This window comes from Cyprinodon variegatus, unplaced genomic scaffold (genome assembly GCF_000732505.1).
Source record: "Cyprinodon variegatus isolate N-32 unplaced genomic scaffold, C_variegatus-1.0 Scaffold710, whole genome shotgun sequence".
In the NCBI taxonomy this organism is placed as follows: domain Eukaryota; kingdom Metazoa; phylum Chordata; class Actinopteri; order Cyprinodontiformes; family Cyprinodontidae; genus Cyprinodon; species Cyprinodon variegatus.
Window position 1 is genome coordinate 297,881 of NW_015151163.1, and position 23,663 is coordinate 321,543.

General features: G+C 40.3%; 1 protein-coding gene across 2 annotated transcripts in view; it reads left to right on the forward strand.

Annotated features, from left to right (window-relative positions):
- LOC107097611 (aryl hydrocarbon receptor-like) overlaps positions 1-16,712 on the forward strand; it is a 49,646-nt gene extending 32,934 nt beyond the window's left edge. The window contains exons 3-11 of one of the 2 annotated variants that reach the window (XM_015394817.1): positions 3,761-3,858; positions 5,568-5,657; positions 6,311-6,425; positions 6,689-6,816; positions 6,892-7,094; positions 7,501-7,610; positions 10,565-10,706; positions 10,796-12,380; positions 16,050-16,712. In XM_015394817.1, coding sequence (XP_015250303.1) covers positions 3,761-3,858; positions 5,568-5,657; positions 6,311-6,425; positions 6,689-6,816; positions 6,892-7,094; positions 7,501-7,610; positions 10,565-10,706; positions 10,796-12,380; positions 16,050-16,154 — 2,576 coding nt within the window. In that variant the 3' untranslated portion in view covers positions 16,155-16,712. The remainder of the gene's footprint in view (positions 1-3,760; positions 3,859-5,567; positions 5,658-6,310; positions 6,426-6,688; positions 6,817-6,891; positions 7,095-7,500; positions 7,611-10,564; positions 10,707-10,795; positions 12,381-16,049) is intronic. The other variant, XM_015394818.1, reaches the window with a different exon arrangement.
- Positions 16,713-23,663: the final 6,951 nt, after the last annotated feature.

The window sequence follows — 23,663 nt, forward strand, 5'->3', positions numbered from 1 at the left end:
CACATTCAAATGAAAATTACTCTTAATTAAAAACACTCACCTATTGAACAGTATGTAATAATTTCATATTTAAAGTACTTTCAGAAGTTTGTATTTTGAATATGACTGGACTTTTCCTTTAACCTGTGCAGTGGTCCCTCAGACTGGTGCTTGAGATGTTCTCAGTTTGGCGTAACGGAGTGTTTGTGTTTGAGGAGGAGCTAATGGAGGCCCCTTCCCTCCTTAGAGAAGTTGCGTGACTAACCAGGACGGCCACTCAGGGAGAAGCCACATCCTGGGGTCTTCCTGTAGTGGCGTCCAGATAAGGGAAACTCTCATTGGCTATTACTTACGAACTACCCAAGGACAGATACAGAAAGCTATGTGAGGGTTTGTGTGTTTGTTCTATTTCTGTATGTGCTGTGGATACAGACGCTGGCAGATCTGTTTTCCTACCGTTAGAAACCCGCGCAGAGCTCAGCCAGGCCTGCTTTGATGTTTCTGCTCCACTAACATCTTCCAACCTCTAGAATATCGAGGGAATGCAGACACACCAGTTGCTCACAAGGACGTTAACAATCTGCAAAACATGGTAGGGGGTGCACAGGTGGACTCAGATAAACTCTTTGAAGCTGAGCAGCAGGCAACAGCAGAGGAATCAGGTACACATGCTCATTATGCCAGAATGTGCATGTGTCAGAGCGACGGGAAAAGTCATGGACATGATGCAACATGCAGAGCTGCTGGAGAAAAATCTGTGAGAAGTGACTCTAGTTTTGAGGTGTTTCATACACCGCCTGCAGAAGACGCCAGGCCAAACCCAAAGCAAACACTTGAATGGTAGTCATGCATGCGCTGGCAGGTTAGGAGTTAACTTTAAACAAGCTCTCTGATAACAGTGCCGCCAGTAATCCTTTCTTTTTTTTTACAACAGCAGTGGTAGTCCATGACGGCTTTGTTCTCCCTCCATGTGCTCCCCTGTTCACCATTCTCTGTCAACCGGATTTTAATGTGATCCAGTTGTTCTCAGGGCTGATAAAAAAACGATAGAAGCATCAGAATATTTCATTTCAGGGCAAAACATTAAATAATCAGTCATAATAATTCAGTCTGCATTGGGTCTTCTTTATTTCATTGGAGCTGCTGCAGGTTTTTTTTTATGCATACACAGAATAAGGACGTGTTTGCCTTATAAAAGGATCCCTCAGCATATCAGTTTCCTACCAAACCAGCAACATTTTCAGCACATTGAAACTGTTTTATATCAACAGTTTTTCCATTTATTTTACAGTAAAAGTCTGGAAACACAAACTACCTTTACATGAACATGGATAAACCATTTCTCAGAGAAAACAGCAATTAATAGCCTCCTTAAGATTATTTACATTCTCCAATGAACTCATCTCTGAACTGCTTTAGGTTATGAATTTAAGCACACACATTTTAGCTTAAAGAGTTAACAGAAAGCCAAAAGCTCCCTCATTTTACAGCGGCCACGTGGCTTATAAAGTAAAGCATCCTCTCAATCAGGGGAGGCCAGATAGATTCTTCATGGATGGGGGTAGGGTCTTTGTGCACAAACCATCAGGCCCTGGCTGAGCTTCCCTGTACCTGATGATCCCTTCCGACAGATGGCCATGACGCAGTGAGGAACAGCTCTAATGAAACACTTAATCAGTCTGTTGAAGTGTGAATCAAAGGTTTTTTAAATTTACAAGCCTTTTCCTATATTCCCTTTAGGAGAAAAGTGGGGATATAAAGGAAAGACTTGTTTAAAGCCTTTGTTTCAATTAGAGATCACCCAATACAGTTATTTTTTTGTTAGGGCAATTCCTAAACCGATTATTTTAACAGTATAACCCATTCCCGATATGTGCTGCAGATTTGTGGTTCTTTAGGCTGACATTGGTTTCTCTTCCTCCACTTTTATGATAAAAATTACACATTAACAGATGTAACAAAGTCTCAATTTAAACAAAAGATCCTTTATTGCAAATCATAAAAAAACATGAACAAAGGACAGCAAAAGGAGGAAGTGGAAATCTGTGCTCCTTATGTAATCACAAGGCATAGCTTTTGACTTTACTAATGATGATACCAACGCATGTATCGGCTAATAACAATACTTGGACAATAATATCAGCAAGTCGATGTATGAGTCTGACTTGTTTCAACATACATGTATAATATTAATTGCTGAAACCCTCTGAAATCACAGCAGATGACTGTTCCAGTTCTAAGGTGGAAGATGCAGCTCACATGTTGCTGACAAGTCTGGAGGGTTTTACTTCCTTTTTTAATAAATATATTCACTTACTCTACCCCACACTAACGACCAGACAGACCCTCTGCCCAATTCATAGACTGGTTTACTACCAAATGCAATTAATGCACAAAATATATGCTGCATTTTATTACATCATTTAGACTTTGTTTACATCAACAATGTTTTTTACTTCTATATAAATATTCTTAATCTCTGTCAGCCAAGTGGGTCTCTGTAAAGATTGGTTTTGTTTCATTATGACAATAAAACAAAGGTGTCAAGTGAATAAGTATAAATATTTTGTTATGTACTTAAGTAGCTTTTTTCTTTATCTGTACTTTGCCTGAGTATTTCTATTTTTTTTATTTTTCCTCAGTACAGAAATAACTTTACTTCTCTCTCCCTAAAGGTATTGTGGAGGATTTCCAACAATTTAAATTTTTCTATTTTTTGAAAGGCTCTCCATTGTAAAAAAAAAAAAAAAAAAAATGCACATGCACAACCCTGTACCCGCTCCTGTGAGGTGCGAGAGCGTGCACGAGCCCGTTTCTCCTGGTGTATGCTCTGATTAAAAGTTTCTGTTGTCTTAGCTCATACAAGCTTACTGAGTCCGAACGTCCACCCTAACCCCTAAATTCCTATATAGGGCAGGAACTATATAGTGGACTTTATAGTGAACTCAGTTAACGGACCGTTCGGACAGATGGTCACTGCTTTTTGCTCTCCGTCACGTAACTCCTCCTGCCTGCGCCATCTTTGTTAATAGACAGCCGGCTGCTGTGACATAAAATTCCTTAATGCTTTGCAAGGACAGCTTGGAAATTGAAAATTGTCCGATAGCGATATTGATCGATATGATATTAGCACAAATCGCTTTTATTAGTTTTTTTATACACTGTTAGAAAAGTACAATTGTAGAAAAGGCTTGATGAAGCAATATTACTGAAACAGGGAACAAAGGCAAGAAAAATAAAGGTTTTAAACAAATTTACCATGTAAAATGACACATTAAGTTACAGAAACTTTTAATAAAAGCAGAGATTTTAGATGTGGGCCAATAAAAATATTCTAATATAATTATAAATAATCTAAATAATAATATAAATAATATATTTTTTGCCTTATATCAAACTAATATAAATATCAAACAGGGATAACCCCAGCTAATATCAGAGCTCCTAAAAAGTATTTAACTGCTTTAGGCAGGATTTCTGTTCGAAGTTAGAAGAGTTTTTAAAAGTTATTTTCATAATTTAAAGCTAAAGCTTCACTTTCGATTATTTGAGACCTCTGCAATGTAGATGCTTAATTCTGTGCTTTAACGCTCCTCACCATGTTTAGACCTGAAACAAAGCTAATCCTACGGTCTGCTTGGAGTAAAGCTCTAAAGCTTAAATGCAGCATATTAATGCAAACACATTTCCTTTTCCTGTCATTTTTTATGTGCTTAGCTTTGGTTTTAATCAGCTGCAGGATACTTAATCTTATCAATTCTGTGTTTCCCCTCCTGCATAGCCTCCATGAAGAACAATAACAACAGTCGGGTTTCTCCTGGAGTGAACGGGCAGAATATGGAATCCCCTGGCTTTTCTGAAGGAGAGTTGCTGCTCCAGGTGAGAAATTGGATAAAATCTCTGGAGAGACATTTAGAATGTGTCATGAAGTCTTTTACACTAACTCAGTACTTATCTGAACACAGCTAAAAAAACTTCTAATTTTAGTTGGTTATTTCAACTTTAAAATTCATCCATCCCTCCATCTTCTCCTGCTTATTCCATCATTGTCAAAGTTGAGCCAGTGCCAGTCTCTGGCAGTCTGTGGCATAAGGCGGGGTACACCCTGGACAGGTCGTCAGTTTATTGCAGGGCAACACAGAGACACATATACCCCCTTTCCCATTGCTTATATTGGATTAACATAGTGCAGCACTGGTGAGAGAGATTGGGACAAATAAATGATAAAGAACATTTTCTACACCCTGGCTTCCTTCTCTGTTGCTCCAGCTTTTTATTGTCATTACACTGCCACAATTACAGAGCAACAAAAGCTTTTTATCCATATTTCTTTTCAAATAGCTTAAGCTTAATCAGATTGGAGGAATTATGAACCTTTTCTACAGACTTTCATCAGATTGTCTTACAAATAAATAAGCTTTGATCTTAACCACATGGACCTGACTGGCTGTAAGTTTGAGAACGACTGAATTTCACCCACAGTTTAAAAGGATGTTGCATATTTATAGTTATTGCAAAAACATAAGAGCCAGTTTTTATTACAATAAAATGTTAAGCACTTATATCTAGTCTGGAATGAACCCCGCAAAAAAATCACTATCACCATAGCCTTCATTGTTAGATTGTTTGTCACATGTTATATGGCATGTTAATCGATATTATTGCTTATAAGATGTTTTCCTGATGTGATCCTCTCATCAGTATTTCCACCATATATGAGGGCCGTTCAGTAAGTAATGCCCCTGACCCACGTCATGTTATTTGATTTAGCTGCAATTTTGCATGTGCAGTTATTTATATTGGCAAATTACAGCTCTGAACTAATTGCAGTTTCTGATTTACAGATGGTTGAACCATGTCAGAAACTGAGCCTTTTGAATAATAAGCAGTGATTTGGGTTTTTGTATTTGCAAGGAAGCACAACACAGGAGACTTTGGATGAAATGAAACTACAGATAATTGCACATGCAAAATTTCAGCTAAATCAAACAACTAGAAGTGGGACAGGGGGATTAACTATTGAACTCCCCTCGTAAAGTTTCTACCACCATGCTTCACAGTCCGTTCAGGACAATGTCCAGTTGCACATAAGGCAAAAAGTGACGCTTCGGTTTTCATTTCATTTTATTCAGGGGTTTTAAAAAAAGTCTCTTTTTTTTCTCTGAGTTTTCTGCTCATAAACTAGTTGTACTCATCACATGCTGCTCTCACCCATCAGGCATGTGTTTACACGTGTCCATAAAGGCAACAGGAGGTAGTGATGGTGTAACTGTAGCAGCAGCTGCCGGTTTATGTAGGTATACAAACAGAAGGCAGTAGGACTGGTTTCTCTTTGTCCAGAAAGAAGCCTGTTTCAAAATACTGAAATGTGAAATGATGCAGAGATTCCTAATGCTATGATAGCTAAATCATTAATACTGTTTTGATCAGATTAATAGCCATCTACACAATTCTAACATTTTAGTCTTTAAAGCAGGCTGACAATATGTTTTAGTTATGTCCTATGTCCCTGTGTCAGCAGAGATCTAGCTGACTTGTGGAGATGCTCTTCATCCTCATCAGCTTTTGTGTTTGTGTTCACTGTCCAGGCGCTGAACGGCTTTGTGTTGGTGGTCACATCTGAGGGAATGGTGTTCTATGTCTCTCCTACCATCAAGGAATACCTGGGCTTCCATCAGGTAGGCCAGCGAGTTTAAATATGGTTATACTAACAAGACTTAATGAAAGATACTAATAAGATTTAACAAAAATATGCAGGAGTTTTAATTAAGAATCCTAACAATAATAATGATAAAAAAAGGTTGAATTAAAAGGTATTCAACTGTTATTCAAATAAGTCAAGAAGTCATTTTATTAGCAGATTTTTGATTTGGAACTTTGAGCTAGTTTTGGAATTCAAAGCCTAAACATTCAGAGCACAGAAAGTCAAAACTAGGCTTTGAAAAAAAAAAAAAATATATATATATATATATATCTATATATATATTATATATCTATATATATATTATATATCTATATATATATATATTATATATCTATATATATATTATGTATGTATGTATGTATGTATGTATAGATAGATAGATAGATAGATAGATAGATAGATAGATAGATAGATAGATAGATAGATAGATAGATAGATAGATAGATAGATAGATATCAACTAACAATTATTGTACAATTATTAATATATATAGATATATATATATATTTTTTCAAAGCCTAGTTTTGACTTTCTTTGCTCTGGATGTTTATCGATTATATATCAGATGAATGGCTGACCTTGAGGAGCAAGCTGAGGGTGATACATTGTTGTCCTTTCTCCCATTAGTCTGATGTGGTCCACCAGAGTGTGTTTGAGCTCATCCACACCGATGACCGAGCCATGTTCAGAGAGCAGCTCCATTTTGCTTTAAATCCTACCCCGGTTGCCTCAGATGCAGAATGTAAGTGTTTTCTACAGTCTCTACTGTTGTCCGTCTAAAGAGGCCCACGCTGGCTGCAGATTGTTTAGAACACAGAACTTAAGTCTTCAAGCTTGGACAACAGAGTCCAGTGTTTTTTTGTTTAGTTTTTGGAGTACATAGAACTGTTATTTTTAAATGTTGCATGGTTGATTTTTTATCTGCTGAATATCAAGTTTGGTTCCACATCTATCAGCTTAGCCGTCATCCTGTTGCATCATGTGTTGATGTTTGTTCCTGCTCAGTCTCGCAGGGCTGTGGTAAAGCAGTCATGTACAACCCAGAGCAGCTCCCCCCTGACAGCTCATCTTTCCTGGAGCGAAGCTTTGTGTGCCGCTTCCGATGTCTCTTGGACAACTCCTCCGGCTTCCTGGTTTGTGCAAACTTCATTTGGGATGCTGAAAAAATATTAAATCCTGCATTTAACACCGAGGCTCTCTTGAAACAGGCACTGAAGTTCCATGGGCGGCTAAAGTATCTCCACGGTCAGAACCTTTCCAGGGACATTGAGACTTCTAAAAAGGTTCAGCTGGCTCTGTTTGCCATCGCCATCCCCGTTCAGCCTCCCTCCATCGTGGAGATCAGAGCCAAGATGCTTCTTTTCCAAACAAAGCACAAGTTGGACTTCACACCCACAGGCGTGGACAGCAGGTCTGACATAACATCACAACACATATTTTGTGTTAACTTTGGTTCCTAGACCAGAATATTCAAAACCAGAGATAACTGTGATTAGAGAGTTTTTTTTTAGCTTCTATGATGACAGTAAATCTCAAAAGTCGGTCCTCGAGGATCACTGTCCTGAAGGTTTTAGAGGTTTCCCTGTTCCAGCACAGCTGATTTTCATTGATAGCTGATTAGCAGACTTGCTGAACTGCAATCATCACAATCAGCTGTGCTAATGCTGAGAAACCTCTAAAACCTGCAGGACAGCGGCCCTTGAGGACCGATTTTGGGATGCCTGCAGTAAAACATTGGTGAACATAAAGAGCATCTGAACATCCTTGACTCGGATCCACTCGGACTTGGCTTTGACTTTTCTTGGTTGCCTCTTCAGGGGGAAGATCATTCTGGGTTACACTGAGGCTGAACTGTGTATGAGAGGCTCCGGCTACCAGTTCATCCATGCTGGCGATATGATGCACTGTGCTGACAACCACATACGCAGTAAGTTCTCTCCTCACATGATTTCTTATCATTGCATTACAAACCAACGTCAGGTGATGACACCGGTGTTAATTCAAACAAAGAATAAACTAAAGTTTACAAAGCATTCATGTGCCTCAACCATCTGCTGCCATGTATCTGTCTTTAAGTGGGACAGACCCACACAAAGAACAGAGGCGGGGAGTGGACGGAAATCTTTTAAGCCAAGCATACATTGTGCGATTTTTTTTCAATTGCACTGATGCAAACTATCTGCTCACTCTGTACCTCTAAAAACCACGTCCGACTGAGCTCCGCAGTGAGAGGGTGCTACTCAGACTTGTCTATCCGGAAGCCAAACTAGTAGAAGAGGAATATAAAGCTCACTAGAGTGAAACACGTTGCCTTGACAATTTGTGCAATTTTTTCCTGAAAGCCCTAAATAGAAAAGGCAGCGACGTGAAGAGCCATGACAAAACATTGCTGAGCAAACGTGGCTACTACGGTCTGTCAATTTTACAGAAATAACTCAATTTCACTCATTGCATCCCCGCCATGCTTCTGTGTTTTCATCTGAGAGGAAGAAAAGAAGAAGAAGAATCCTTGTTTGCCCTCTCATTTTCTCCCGACCTTACAATTCGTGATCGGAAGGTGGTCGTGAGAGGCTGATCGTCCATCGTTACCCCCTGTACGCTACACGATCAGGCTGAAAGTCGGGCCGATCGGAAAAATCTCGCACGACTGGAAAGTGGCCTCGAAAAGGGCAAAAAAAAACGCACAGTGTAAGCCCAGCTTTAGTGTGACTGACAGTTACATTGATAGTTGTTAGAATTAAGCTGAAATTAGGCCATCATGCTTATTAGTAATGAGCTAATGGCCTCCCTCCCTATTTAACAAAGATGTAAGAAGTCTGTCTGCTTCAGGACCTCGAATTTAGCATTTAGCAGCCACGCCTTAAGATCCAATCAAGCACATACATTGCTGCTCCTCCATCGGCTATTCATTGTTAATTTGTTTATAGATTGTTATTTTTTGTTAACATTGACACTTGTATAACATTTATCAATGTGTCAGTTTTTGTAATGTAAAACGATTTTCCAAAAATGTCGACAGCACATGTGTGGAATATGTGTCGAATGTTGAAAAAAATGTACATCAGCATTGGCCTTAAAAAAAAATCTATCATTGGTAGGTATTTGAGTAAGAGCAATGAACACAAGTTATTTTGACAGTTACAATGGCGCCCATCCTGCACCTCATAGTCGCTAATCTCACAAACACTCAAGCAAGTGTGTAAATACTCCCAATAGCAGACAGAGATTGCAGCTTTTGAATGTAGGGATAGAGTGTCTATAGGGAAACCCCTACACCCATGGGTAAGGGGGCAACCCCATGGCTGCACGAGGATCAATGAGAAATGGGAATGAGTGAGCTGCCGGTGAAATGGTGGACTGGTGGTGCCCTCTGCAGGTCAGGAGGATTTTTTACTGGTAATCTGTTGTAAGAGGCCGGCCATCAGTTTTAGTTGTCGGTTGGCTTCAGAGAGCAGATTCGTAGGATTTAATTTAATGTTGTTGATCAGAGAGAGTTCGCCTGAGAACGTCGGTTGGGTCTGTTTGTCCTGAGGCCTCTGTAATTATTTTAGGTAAATATCTAACTCATATGTAGAAAAATATTTAAAACGTTTATTTAACCTAATTTTGTAAATTAACAGCAATCCAGCATCAGATTTGTAGATGGTTTGATAAGGTTATTTACCATAAAGGTTGCTTGCAGCTATGTGTCGAAATGTCAGCAAGGGAATAATAATAATGATGAGGATCCAGGAAGTTAGTTAAACCTATTTTTTTGAAGCAGCTTTGGAAAACCCACAAGAAGGAGTTTGTGGGCTTGAAACAGGAACCTGAGAGTAACAGAATAATGTTGGCTCCTGTCATGATTTTAAAGGTGATCTGTGGGAGGTGGACAGGTCTCAATCCAAGAGCAAAACTTAGAATGCTGCCAGCCAGAGTTTGAAACCAGGAAATAATCTTGATACTTGAATGTTGGAGCAGTTTCCAAAGGTTTTAACAGCAGACATATCTGAGCATCTGGAGAAAAGAACCAGAGGAGGATAAAAAGGTTTGTTTTCGTCTTAGAAACAGGGAAGGAGATAAGAGTGGCTTAAGGTTTACTGCCTGGAAAAAACCCTCAGGTGTTGAAAGGCTGGTAGCGGGCTCCTTATGAACACCATTACTGGACCAGGTTGATGGGATTCACCTGTGCAATCAGCCATGACCTTACCAAAGCCCCCTGGTGGTGAATATGAGAATAGTCATAGCAAAGAGGAAACAGTCCTGGAACCTGCCACAACCTCAGTTATTAAACAGGATAAAAAAAAAGGAGAAAGAGGTAGATGGGGAAGAGATGAAAGAAGAAAAATGCTCTTAAAAGCCATAAAAGACCTGAGGCCAGGCAAAGGTCCCCCTCCCAGCAAGCATCCACCTTAAAGATACAGCCAAAGGTACAATGGATCAGATGAGCATATTTAAAGCATATGTATGTCAAATTGGCCTAGTTAAAGTTCATACCAGAATTCACATTGATATCTAAAGTGTGAACATTGCAGACCTTGACCTAGAATGGGCAGCAACCTTAGGGTCAAAGATGATTTTTTTTTTTTTTAATCTCAGCTTCACGATGTGAAGATCTGAATGAAATATTTCCCAAAAAACCTTCAGGCTGCAATGAAAGGTCAAAATCCAAACAGTAGACTTAAGGGGCTCCGTATTGATCATGTACCCCCCTGTTGGTCTGACACAGAATATTGCAAAAAAATCAGTTCATGTTAGACCACAGAGATGAGAGTTTATGAGCTCATCTGTGATCATTACCCTTTTTTAAAGCTTCTGTGGTTAAATGATAGACTCACACGATTGGAGAATCATAACCATTTTAATAACTAAAGTTCTGTGGTTTTTTTTGTAACAATGCAGTGATTAAAACAGGAGAGAGCGGGCTGACTGTGTTCAGACTTCTCAGCAAATCCAACGGCTGGCTGTGGGTCAACTCTAACGCCAAGCTCATCTACAAAGGAGGAAGGCCTGACTTCATCATTGCCTTCCAGAAGGCTTTGACGTGAGTGGACCTCTAAACCCAGACCAAACTAGCTATAAGTAGGTTCCATCGTATGGTTGATGCATTGTTCTCTGGCTCCTCTCTTTCAGCAACGCAGAGGGGGAGGAGTATCTGCGGCAGCGACAACTCCAGCTCCCCTTCACCTGCAACACAGGAGAAGCCATCCTCTACAACACAGAGTCCAGCATGGACATCTCCCAACTTCAGTACAACAAGATGTCCCAGGGTGAGGGAGCCAAGAAGGACGTGTTCCCCAAGTCTCTGCTGGACTGCTTCCTAAGACAGGAGGAATCTTTCTACACCCAGAAAGTGGATACCCCCCTCCCCATAGACCAGATGTTCATGGACAGCCACGCCCTGGTCAGTTTTGCCAGCAATGGGTGGCAAGAGAATAACTCCCCACCGGCTGAGCCTGTGCTGGTGAAGGAGGAAGCCAAGCAGTCGGTGGCAGCCGTGATCGACAGCCTGGAGAAACTGACACAAAGCAGAGAATTTGAGGAAGTTTTGGGAAATCTGGAGGTAGATGATGCTGAGATGATGGAGTTGGAAAACTGCTTTAAGAGAGTACACCAGGAGGAGGATCCACAGAGGAGCGCTGAGTCCGATCTGGACAACTTCATCACTGATGAGATTGTAGACTTTATTGACTCTGTATTTAAGGAGAGGGGGGAGGAGTGCTTCAGCAGCCTCACTGCCAGCTGCCTTAAAGAGGTGAACAGCTTCCCATCCCCTGAACTGTGTGAGCAACAGCTGTTTCCCACTCAGAGTCCCACATGTTCCTACTCACCAGTAAACAGCCACTTCACACACCTTGGAGAAACCGTTGGCGGAGCTGCGATTGTAGGGCAAGGCCCAGCCGAGTCTGCTCCAATGGTCAGCGGGAAGCAGAAACTCTCCCATCAGGGGACTCATGCTGACAGCAGCCTGTCTGCTCTTCAGCAGTTGCAGCTTCATGACATTTTCAGCCCTACCATTGAACTTCCTCAGCTCACTATGCCCAACATCGCAGGCAACAACGCCTTCCCCACTATGCAGGCCTGTCATCAGGCTTCCATAGGACCAGTGAGCTCCTCTCAGGGTGGTTCTGTTCAGACCCAGCAGATGCTACAAGGCTCAGCTCAACAGTTGAGCAGCACAGCATCTGGTGTAGAGAACGTTCTGCCAGCCATGATCCCCTTTGACAGCTTCCCCTCCTCTAACACCTCCGACCTTTCTGTTGGTTATCCTCCAGAGCTCCTTCAGAAGAGCATGATGTTGGAAAACCACAACGCTTCTTTTCAGCAGTGGCCTCAAACCCAGCGGCAGAATGAACATAACATGATGCATCCATTCCAGAACCAACTGTTCCCAGGTGCTGGTGTCACCAAACTGAACAACATTGAGCAGAGGGGCCTGGCAGGCAACCAGAGCAGCTGTATGTTCCAGCAGCACTTCTCCTCCCGCCCAGCAGGGCGAGGTCCTCTTTCTCACTCTGGACCTCCGGACCTCAGCGGGGTCAATGTGTCTCTGAATCAGAGTCATCACCAAGGTTCCGGCTACACCCAGTGGAGCAGCAGTGAATCTCCAGTGGGCTCCTCAGCCACCATCAGCCCTCTGACTGTGGCCTCCAGCATGGCCCCTCAAGAGGAGTCCTGCAACATGCAGCAATACCTGGACTGCAGAATAAAAGCGAAGGTAAACAGTCTTGAACGCACTCAGAGACATCAGTCAAACATGAGCCCCTAAACGAGAACAATCAGAGAACATAATGTTTATTCATTGATCAACTACACCTTAAAGGTATAATGGAGAATTTTCCAATTTTTGATAAGATCTGCCCTCTCCAATTAAAAAAAATGCACAACCCTGTATCCGCTCCAAGGGGGAACGCTTATTAAACGCTTGGTTTACTTTCCAAAAGCAATTCCACTACGTTGATTCACCAACGGTAAGTGAAAATGTGGCTAAGCACGAAGGATGGCCTTACCTAAACATATCACCAGAATGATTGACAATTAGGAGGACCACTTATTTTGATGACCCACTTGGAAAAAGAACATCCTCCAATATACCTTGAAGATTCACAGGTCTCATTCTCTACCAGTCAGTGTTGTTTTTTGACAGCCATCTTAGATTTATTCTTAGTGTTGGTCTGCAGTCTTTACCAGACTGACAGCTATTGCCTAGACACTACAATTGCTGGAGACACAATGCTGCCGTGCAGTTCAACGTTGATGCATGATGAATTTAAATAAAAATTTGTATAAATTTATGCCCTACTTTATACATGCAGATCTAGTTCAACACATCATATTGATCAATATAGCAGACAGACAAGCTAACAAATATACAATTAGTGGTACCAACTTGAGCTCTGCTCTTTGATATCGATGCATAACTGCACATGAATAAAGTTTGATTCGTGCTTGACCCGTTTTAGCATCCATCAGCCTCCATGCAGCTGCTGCACTGCCTGAGTTTTCCACACCTAGGAAAACCTGGAACTAAGCAGAAACATGGTTCATAAATGTCATCATGATCAACAGATTGCAAAACACCTCTTGGCCAGAAATTATGGTCACTCCTGGATGAGAAAAAGGAGCATTGAAAATGATGGAAACAACAGTGGTTTCTACTTCTGTTTGTAGTGTGAGGTTGCAACCTGCAGCGGGGAAAAGCCACATGGAGCATAAAATGCTGCAAACGCTGTGTTGGCTACGTTTTGCAAGCATAAACCAGGCACACAGATATGGCTATTATACTGAACACCTGAGCCTGATGCAGAATGCATATATAAAGTAAAATAAGGCAGCATAGACTACATAGCATACAAAGCTTTGAAATTTTGCTTATTATTTTAGAGAGGGGAAAAACAATCAACAGTGCAGCGTGTTGCATTATAATAAGTCAGCTCTGTCACTTTTTTGTTGGCATCTTGACACCTTTATTTCCTTTGACACATGCTCACCACACAGTGACATATGAAACAGACTGAATGATAGCTGTCCGTGAAAGTCATCTCTTATAGGGTTTGATGAATGAATCCTTCAATCTTCATAGTGACTTATTAAATTACTCCATTTTCTACAATTATTTTCCTATCTCAGAACCCGATTGGTCTCTGAAAAATCAGTTGCATTCTCTGATGCTGCCTCAGGGAGGTGTAATGAAAAGCAATAAGAAACCAGCTACATTTTTTGGATTTTTATATGTTTTATTTATCCTTGACAGAAACAGACACAATCATGTAAAACTAATTTAATACAAAAACATTTAATACAAAAAAAGATCGCACAACTTATGCGACACCTCTGATCGGCTGTATTCAACCTTACACTGGTGAAGACTTTCAAAACATGCAAAACAGAGCAATGGTGAAGAGTAGAAAGATCTAGATGCACTAAGACAGCAGCTTCCCAACAGAACAAAGAAAGGCTAATAATAAACTAGACCAATCAGGGTGCTACTTAAAACCAGGCTGAAGGGCGTGCTTTGATGGTGCAATGGTTAGCGCACCCCACGCATGTGTGGAGGCCTTAGTCCTCGACACGTGCGACCTGGGTTTGAATCCGCCCTGTGGTTGTTTCCTGCATGTCTCTCCCCCTCTCTCCTTGCTTTTGCCTATCCAATAACCATTGAGTCAAAATCACTAAAAGTATCAAAAGAAAGGGTATTTAGGTACCAGTCTATAGTTTTAAAGCACTGTGGGTACAAAACAACCAGAGGGCTGCCTAAAAATAAAAAATACGAAGTTGGAAAAATCTGTTAGAGGTGTTGATTCATCTGAACAACCCACTGGAGTGTCCCGCAGAACAAAGTTATGAGATATTAAAAAGAAAATGTTATCCATCAGCCACAGAAACATTATAAAAAAAACAAACCCAGAACAACTGTTAAGTGGGAAATCATCCAAACCAAACATTCAGAGAAAACAGAAAATTGTTAGAAATGACCAAAACCAAATCATCAAGAACAAACTCACGTTCTCCACCATCAAACAGTGGAAGTAATGTCATGGTCTGGCCTTGCATGGCTTCTTCTAGGATCAGCTCCCTAATCTTTATTCATTTTATAAAACAACACAGCTAAATCTTACTATTACTCTGCCATCACCACTGCAACCAACCTTATGAGCACATTCATACCAAAGGTCCATTCAGGACCAGTTGAGTTAAAATGAATATTTTCAGGCTGTGGAACCCATAGGGAACCCATTGGGAGCCCTTCAAACTGGCCTGTTCCAGATTGGAACATTCATTCTCCAAACCAGCAGCGCTTTATGTTCCAAACCTTTGATACTCTACCTTAGTGGATGTGGGTAAAGCCCCTGTCACACCGTGAGGATTTAGACCAGCATATGCCTGATGAATGAACAATCTGGCAAAAACACTGGCATAAGTTGGATAAGTTACGGGTACGTTTGTATAAGTTATGAGCATGTTGAAGCACGCTGGCACACGTCGACATACGGCAAGTACGTCGGGAAATTTTGAGCATGCTCGAAAATTTTTTGACGTTTGCCAGCATGTGCCGTATGTGGGCCATAAGTTACAGTTTAGTTATCAGATCATTGACATACATTAAATGTAATTTACTCATAAGTCGTGGTGTCCAGCTTATCCAGAACCTATGAGTAACTTGTGAAAAACTTATCAAGAACTCCAAAGCATATTAACGTATCTGACGTGTTCCAGACGACCGCTGAACGTGTTTCTAACTTCCAGCTACTGTATAATGGTGTACTATCAGCGTTTTGGTATATAAGGGGGTTCACAGGAGGAAACCGTCAGTTCTCCTCCAGACTTCATCCCCATTATAGGGTGAGTGAGAAGGTGAGTGTGATGGATCTTCCTGCGCTCACGGCCACATCCATGACCAACGAACTTCCCGAATCTGCTTTTCCTTTTTATTTATTCTTTTTTTTTGGCTGGCGGTAAACAGCAGTTATGAATACTCCATGTATACGCCCAAAATTGAAGAAAAAAAACCAGAAAGTTCGTGTATGCCAGTGTTTTAGAAGATTCTGGGACGTCAAGCGTACGCTGGCTAAATCGGCAGGGTGTGACAGGGGCCTCAGATCCAGAACCCGGACATTAAAAGCTGATCTCATCTCATACATTCATCTTTCACATCAAAACCATACACAGTTATTGCTTTTGGATGTATATGATAATGGAGACCCTCACCAAAAGGATGCAGATTTTTACCAAAGGAGCCTGAACAAAAGGCTGATTGTTTAGTTATAAAACAAAAAAGTTTCATCATTCTTTATCTCTAGCTGAATTCACAGATAATTCAGGTTATGACGTATTTGGATGTGTTTGCTGCTTTGCTCCTTTACTGACTCGTCTTTCGTTCTTTCAGCAGAGCAGCCAGTTCTCCGCTCTGGGGCGGGGAGGTTTCCTCGGTCCAGATATCAACGAGTGGAGCCACGTCCTTCAGCCAAAGGAGGATACCAACTCAGTATAGTTTGCCTGTATCAGTGCTTATCTACACTTCTTCTCTTGTACTAAGACCTCTTTTATATCCCTTTGTACAAGTAAACACTTGTTGTTCTCTCTGCTTGCCAGCTGTTGCTTTAGTGACCATATACAGTAGTAAGAATGAAGTATGAATTTCCAAAACGCGTTTACCAGGATGCAGACGGAGCCAACCAAAGATGTTTTTTTACAAGGGAACCCTGAGCTCCTCCCCACACATCTGAACTTGATGTTTTTTAAAGGAATCACACTTTTTTTTCTTAAAGAAAAACTCATCTGTGGAAAAAATACATTGATGTGCCTTCAGGTGACTAGGATATCAGAGGAAACCTGTAAATTTAGCAATGAAACCGTCAGACTGGTTGATTTAAGTTCATATTTATTTGTTTTTTTATGTTGTTTTCTATGTGCCTTTTTTAGGGTTTATTTGTTACATCAGAATGTCTGCTTTGGCTCTTGAAACCCCACTTGTGTCGAATGGATCTGTGTACCTTAATCTGTGTGCAGTATAGAGAAGTGCACTTTTTTGGGAAAATGATTTCACAGTTTATACAGTACGTATAAGCTGCACCTTAGCAGCTGTATTTTTTGGCATAGATCCGCTCTGTGCCTCAAGTTAAGTGACATATGCAGTCTCAAAGTACAGATAAAACCTCAGTCACATCCAACAAGCTATCAACCAAAGCTGGACTCTGAATTCTCAGCTTCCACATCTGTTTTAATTCAAACTAAAAACTAATGAAAATCTGAAATCAGGTCTGATTCCTAAGGGCACTTAGTAAATGGTCCAGGTACAGAAAAAATTGTGTTTTTTTAAAAAACATAGTAAGGATAGTTATTTGAAAAAAAAAAAGAGCTAAAGCTTTTATGTGTCAGATCATATTCAAGTAAAAACTTTAACCTTAAATATGAAGAAAGTCAGATTCTGCTTCCTCTCAATTAGTAAAAAACAAATAAAATGGAGAAGTTGTGCTTTAAAAACTTTATAACAGCCAAAGACTCCATTACCTCCACTTTAAACTTAAAAAATAGCTTGTTACATAAAAATAGGTTTTGCTGTTAGAATGAGCCAGGCTTCAGCTGCCGGACAGCTGGCCTCAAATGGAATACTTTGGGATATACTGTAGAAGAGATCATTGGCGGGGCCCATATCATTGGTCCTCCACCACCGTGCTTGATGGTTGGAATAAGGTATTTATGCTGATGTACTTTGTTTTGGTTTTACCAAATATAGTGATGTACATGATGGTCAAACACCTCATCAGTGGCCTCATGTATTCTCAACTATTCTAGAAACTATGTACATCAATTTGACGCCCCTTTGTAAAACCTTGGAGTTAAGATCTATTTTCCAATTATTATCTTCTGAACAAACTTTAAGCTTGTAAGATCTCTGTACAGTCCCAAAATTGCAGTCACAACTTTTTTTTTTTTTTAAAAACTGTGATTTATTGCTGGGAAGAAAAGCAACTGTGTTCAGTGTTTCCCAGAATAAACAGAACCTGCATGTGAAAAAGCTGATACTAAGAGCAGCTTTAAAATCATAGTTTAGTACCTGTATACTTGTGGACTGGAGATGGTCAGATCTATTTAAAACACTCCCAGTCTTCCAGGTTCCCGTGGCTGAGGATGTCACAGTAAAGTTCCCAGCAGAAATAGAGTGTAGCAGCCTGGATTTGAAAGAACAGCATCAAGATTCTTTGTTCATCGGAATGCAAGCCTTAATAAATGCCCTGTGTAACAAAGTGGCGTCAGGTTGTTGACAATGGCTTAAGAAGTATTGAAGCAACTGAGTGATGAATGTGTGACTGGCTCAGACTTGTGGTTCAGGCAATGAAATCCAACACATTTGTTGCAGAAACACACCCAGACCTGAGCTTTACTCCTTCAGATAAATCAGAATACATTTTATACAGTAGCAGCCATTAAAAATGGCCCTTCTTAGTCAATGGTGGCCGAATGGCAGCCTGCGACTCCCAGCCAAATCCCCTCCAACTTCCAGCCACTGGCCTTCTCCTGCTGGGTGTGCTTTTTATTTACTCTGACTCCACCCTTTCACTGCATTGCAGGGTCTAACAAGGAGATGACGCTTCTCTAGATCTTATGTCCACAAATCATGACAGAAAGAATATTTTAGTACAAAGATTGATGTTTTTTTAATTGAAAAGGACCAGCCAAGGCCCCCTCAAGGAAAGTGGGGAAATTTTAAATACCTACTACTGTACAGAAGGTGTGCTATAATTCTGAATGCTATAATCTGTATGTTAATCTACCGAGGAGAAAAGCATGTTTGATCCAGTAGGTGGAACGTTGCGCAGCTTTCAGATCCATATTCTTTTCCCTTTTTTGTCATTCTTCACACTACAGAACAACGTGGGAGGTTTCAATAACCTGAGCGAGATCTGCAGTAACATGGCAGCTTCACTGGTTCCTGCAAGGCTGCAGGAAACCACTCAGTATTTAAACCTTCGTCTAAACTGTCATGTGTGTTGATGTGTATATTCTAATGCCTACATCTGGATATAGAAATGAGGATTTGTGTTCAGCGATAACCTAAAAATCCGATTGTTGAGGACCTCTTCATCGCTCGTGTTTCCGCTCCGCCAGCAGGAGGAGCAAAGCTGCTGGACTCGGACTAGGATCTTTAATGACTGTAGCCACTATGAAAAACTTGGAGCCAAATGTTTGATTCGGAGCCATGTTGATGAGTCGACATGTGCTTTGAACACTGCCATATTTCTGCTTTTGTTTTAAAATGTAAAAACGTAACTCACTTTAATCTAACCAAGTACTTAACCTATATTATTATCATGATATAATGGCTTTGTATATTGTTATATGCTTGTCTCATAAATATGTGCAATCATCCAGCTGCTGCTTGTCTGTTTTTATCCCATTGATGATTCTTTTAGTGATACTCTGACAAAAACAATATAATTCATAAGGCCTCCTAGGATTTGCTGGAGAACATGACACCGAGGCAGGAATAAGTGCTTTGGCTTCCTCTGCTGTGTTGTTTTTAAAACTCACATCTTGGAATGAAGTCAAATCCAGATTAACTACTCTAGCTAGTTTATAAAGGTTGTACATACAAATGCTATTAACAGGTTTCTTAAAGGAATAGTACACCCAAAACATGATTAGCCTTCATTTTCTACTCACCCCCATGCTGAACAACACTCTGGAGTACTTTTTTGATATCTCAAATGCATCTGGAGATCTGGGAGGCTTCTTGCTGTCTGCTGACATTCAAATAATGGAGGTCTATGGCGCCCGAGACAGAAAGGTCCATAAAATTCCACAAAAAACGTGTCAATATTCCTCCATACTGCTCGTCCAATGTATTCCAAGTGTCCTGAGTGGGTAGCGTCCATAATTTACTCGAAACAAAGTCATTTAGAATGTTTTTAGAGCATAAACAGTAGTGTATAGGATTTCCTAAAAGCGCGTTCACGAGTCTACGGAAACCGCGGCAGACCAAACCAGATGAAAGTGCGCATTCAGCTCGGCAAAGAACTCATGCTCTTCCTCAACACTGAAGTCCTCAGACATTTTTCTTTCGTTGTTTCTTTCTTTGCACAGGTAAACAGCACATTTCTTCTTCTACGCTTGCATTATTGGCAGAGCAGGCGCTGAATGCGCACTTTCATCTGGTTTGGTCTGCCGCGGTTTCCGTTGCGTCGTGAACGCGCTTTTAGGAAATCCTATACACTACTGTTTATGCTCTAAAAACATTTTAAATGACTTCGTTTCGAGTAAATTCTGGATGCTACCCACTCAGGACACTTGGAATACATTGGACGAGCAGTATGGAGGAATATTGACACGTTTTTTGTGGACTTTTATGGACCTTTCTGCCTCGGGCACCATAGACCTCCATTATTTGAATGTCAGCAGACAGCAAGAAGCCTTCCAGATCTCCAGATGCATTTGAGATATCAAAAAAGTACTCCAGAGTGTTGTTCAGCATGGGGGTGAGTAGAAAATGAAGGCTAATCATGTTTTGGGTGTACTATTCCTTTAAGGAAAGCAGGCGTGGACAAAACTGTTTTTTTTTGTTTTTGTGGATCCCCATCAACTGCAGTTTAAAATTACTTCCATTCTTCCTGAGGAACCCACCAGTCTTCATACAGGAGAACATAAGAAGATTAAAAAAAATGGTGGAGGCTTCATAGAAAAAACATTTTTATTCCCCAAATTTATATTTTGTAATAAAGTGTTATCAAAATCTCGATGCTCCAATAAGTATTGGTACTCAGCCCCTGTATTAAGATATAATACTAATTTGTCAAGGCATCAATACCAAAGAGAAGTCGTATTTTTCTATTACTAATTAACTGAACATCTGTGATTCTTTTGAAGAAGCCTGTTCCCTGTTGAGATTCAAAAAGGTAAGTTTCTCACATCAATTCCATGGCTTTAATTATTCCACATTTTTATCCCCATGGTATCAATAATATTGTATCTGTTATGGTTCTCTCCTTTTAGAGTTTATAGGTTTACTTTATCAGTTATTCTGTTTTGTTTCTCTTTGGTTTATTCTCCATTATATCAGAGGCGTAGCCAGAAAATTTTAATCAGGATGACCAGGCAATAACCAATGTACAATGAGGGGTGGCCAAAAGCGGATAGGTGCCGGAACCTCGGGGTCAATCTACACTAATCCAACAGGAAAATGAACAATCACAACATCCATATTTTCTAAATAAAGACAAACTATACTTTCCTACAGCCTTTGCTAACAAATAGACGCATATATTTAAACATCCATGCTGTCTAAATTAAAAGTGCAGTGGACAAAATTCTTTCAGTTTTTAGTTCTGGGGTGAACATCTTATTCATTATCATTAATAACCTACTTTTATTAATAATCATTCAGCATAAAATTAATATTTACATGTACTAATATCTACATTAAATGGATTACTTATTATTAAAGCAGTTATTTATCTCTGATTTCCGTGAAGATTCCTAGATGACATGCAGAGACATCATTTTCTCTTTACCCCATATAAGAAAAAACCTAGTTCTGAAAAGAGGACGAATTCTGTTTTTATCTTTAATGTTAGTATATTAATGTGCATAATTAACCATGGGGTTTTTGTTGTCACGTAATTGTTTACATATAGAAAATTTCAATGTTAAATAAGTTGGAACATTCCATTTGAGAGTATTACTGCTGCCACCGTCTGTATTATAGAGAAAAAATGTAAGGGGTGGCCACAGGGGTGGCCAATGATTAGGTAAGGGTGGCCATGGCCACCCCTGGCCCCCCATCTAGCTCCGCCCCTGCATTATATCCAAGCAGTCTTTAGTTACACTCTGTTGCCCCCTTGTGCTTGTTTCCTTTCCCTTTGGCTTCCTTCTAGTTAGTTCCACTCACACCTGCTCCTTATTCAGCTCATTAGTCCATCCTTTGTTCTGTTCCCCTTATATACACCACCTCTGCAGTCACTCACTGCTGGTTCCTTGTTGTTGTTTGTTGCTTCCTCTGGCTCCCCACGTCATTGATGACAGTATCTAGTATTTAATATTTTCCTGGGTATTGATATATAACATTTTGGGACCATATAAACCCTTTTATACAATAGTTGGCTTTATTTAGTGGACTCTGATGCAGTACAAAAGTTTGTCAAAATGGCAACACTGGAATAGCCTTGGATGGTCGGTTGTACCGAGGAGACTGCCATGAAAAAAAAAAAAACATCCCCTAAGAGTAGTTGTGACCAAAGTCAGTGTTTAAGGCCAAGTTTCCTTCATGGTTTAGAAGTCTGCTTCATCACATCAACACTCAAATGAATGTTTTATTGGTAGTTCTCTGCAGGCCTGTTAAAATGATTAGGAGGTAAGAATGTGAAAATGCATCTAAAGCACTGGGCCTTCAGAGAAAGAGCATCTTCCCTTCTAACTATCCAGATAGATCTCATAAAGCAAAGAGGATAACAGGTCAGAGGAAGAATATTACAGGAACTGTGAGTTAGTGATTGAATTGAGCTAAATTATAAACTTAAACCACAAGAACTGAAGCTGAGAGGGAAGAAAGTTTAGGCTTAGTATGAGACAGCAGTAGAACCTGACCACATTTAAATACTGCTGGAGAGTGAAGAGAGAGAAGCTGGGCTGGAGGGGAGAGAGTGATAAGCAAAGGTAGACAGAATCTAACTCAATATATAAAATACTGAAAAGAGCCAAAGAATAAACTATTAGCTAAGGAATGAAAAAATAAGGCAACTTCGAGCTAAAAAAAAAACTAAAAAGGAAACATATGAATGAAGTCAAAATAAAAATATTTTATTTTTATTATTTTTATACTTTTTCCCATACAGCATAAGGTTTTTGCTGGGATGGAAATGTAAAAAAAAACAAAAAACAGGTTATATTCTTTTAAATTAATGACACATGATCTCCAGCAGAGGGCGCCAATGCTCTCTACAAAGTCTACTTTAAGTCCTTCATAAGCAGAAGTTTAACATGTACCCCATCAATGCATTTTTTTATGTTAGCACCTCAGAATTAACTTTGATCATTTGTTAACTACCATAATCTATCAGATTTATTACTGCCGTACAAGAAGTCCTCCATCTTCGAAAGCTGCTTCCTACGCTGCTTTTTTTTTTTTTTTTTGCTCTTTTTTCCCCTAGGGTTTTATTGTCATTACATTAAATTACAGAGCAAAAAATGAACTCTCTGCATTTAACCCATCCCCATGGGGAGTAGTGGGCTGCTATTGTGCAGCGCCGGTGGAGCAATCAGGGGTTAAGGGTCTTTGCTCAGAGACCCAGAGTGGCAGTCTGTGGGAGTGGGTTATGACCTCACAACCTTAGGATTTCAAGCCCTATGCTTCTCACTCACTGTCTGAAACCTGTACAAAACGCAATTTAATGTTGTATGCACTCTTGTGCATACAACATGACAATAAAAGATGTCTAAGTCTAAGGATCCTGCTCATGGTAAAAAGAAGTTACAGCTTGAATCAACTGTATCTGAGGTAGCCGGGTACAGGTCGCCACGTCAACACATGGGATTCAGCTATGCACAATGCGAGTCACACCTAAAGGTGCATTTAGAATCAAGAGTTCATCTACCAGGTGATGTTAATAGAGCAAGGCAGTAAGATCTTAGAAATGTGCAGGGAAACGTCTCCACAATGCAGGTTCCCAGCAAGACCCTCTTGTTATGAAGCAACAGTGCAAACGACCATTACTACTGTTTAGCTCGGGTTAAGCCATTAGCCATCCGACTTTTATCCAAGCCTTGCCCACTGACTGCTCATAGGGTGAGACTCAGATCACAACCTGGTTCATCTCCAGCCTGTGTTCAGAGACCTTATTCACAGAGAAGCAATAGAGATAATGACTGCAGAGGCTCTGGGACTTTGTTAGCTCCATTGTGTTAAAAGAGCTCTGCTGCTCCTCACACAGGACATTGACTGCATCATAGGCTGCAACATGGACTACATTAGATTATTTCACTTGCATGAAACAAACTGTTTCTCCAA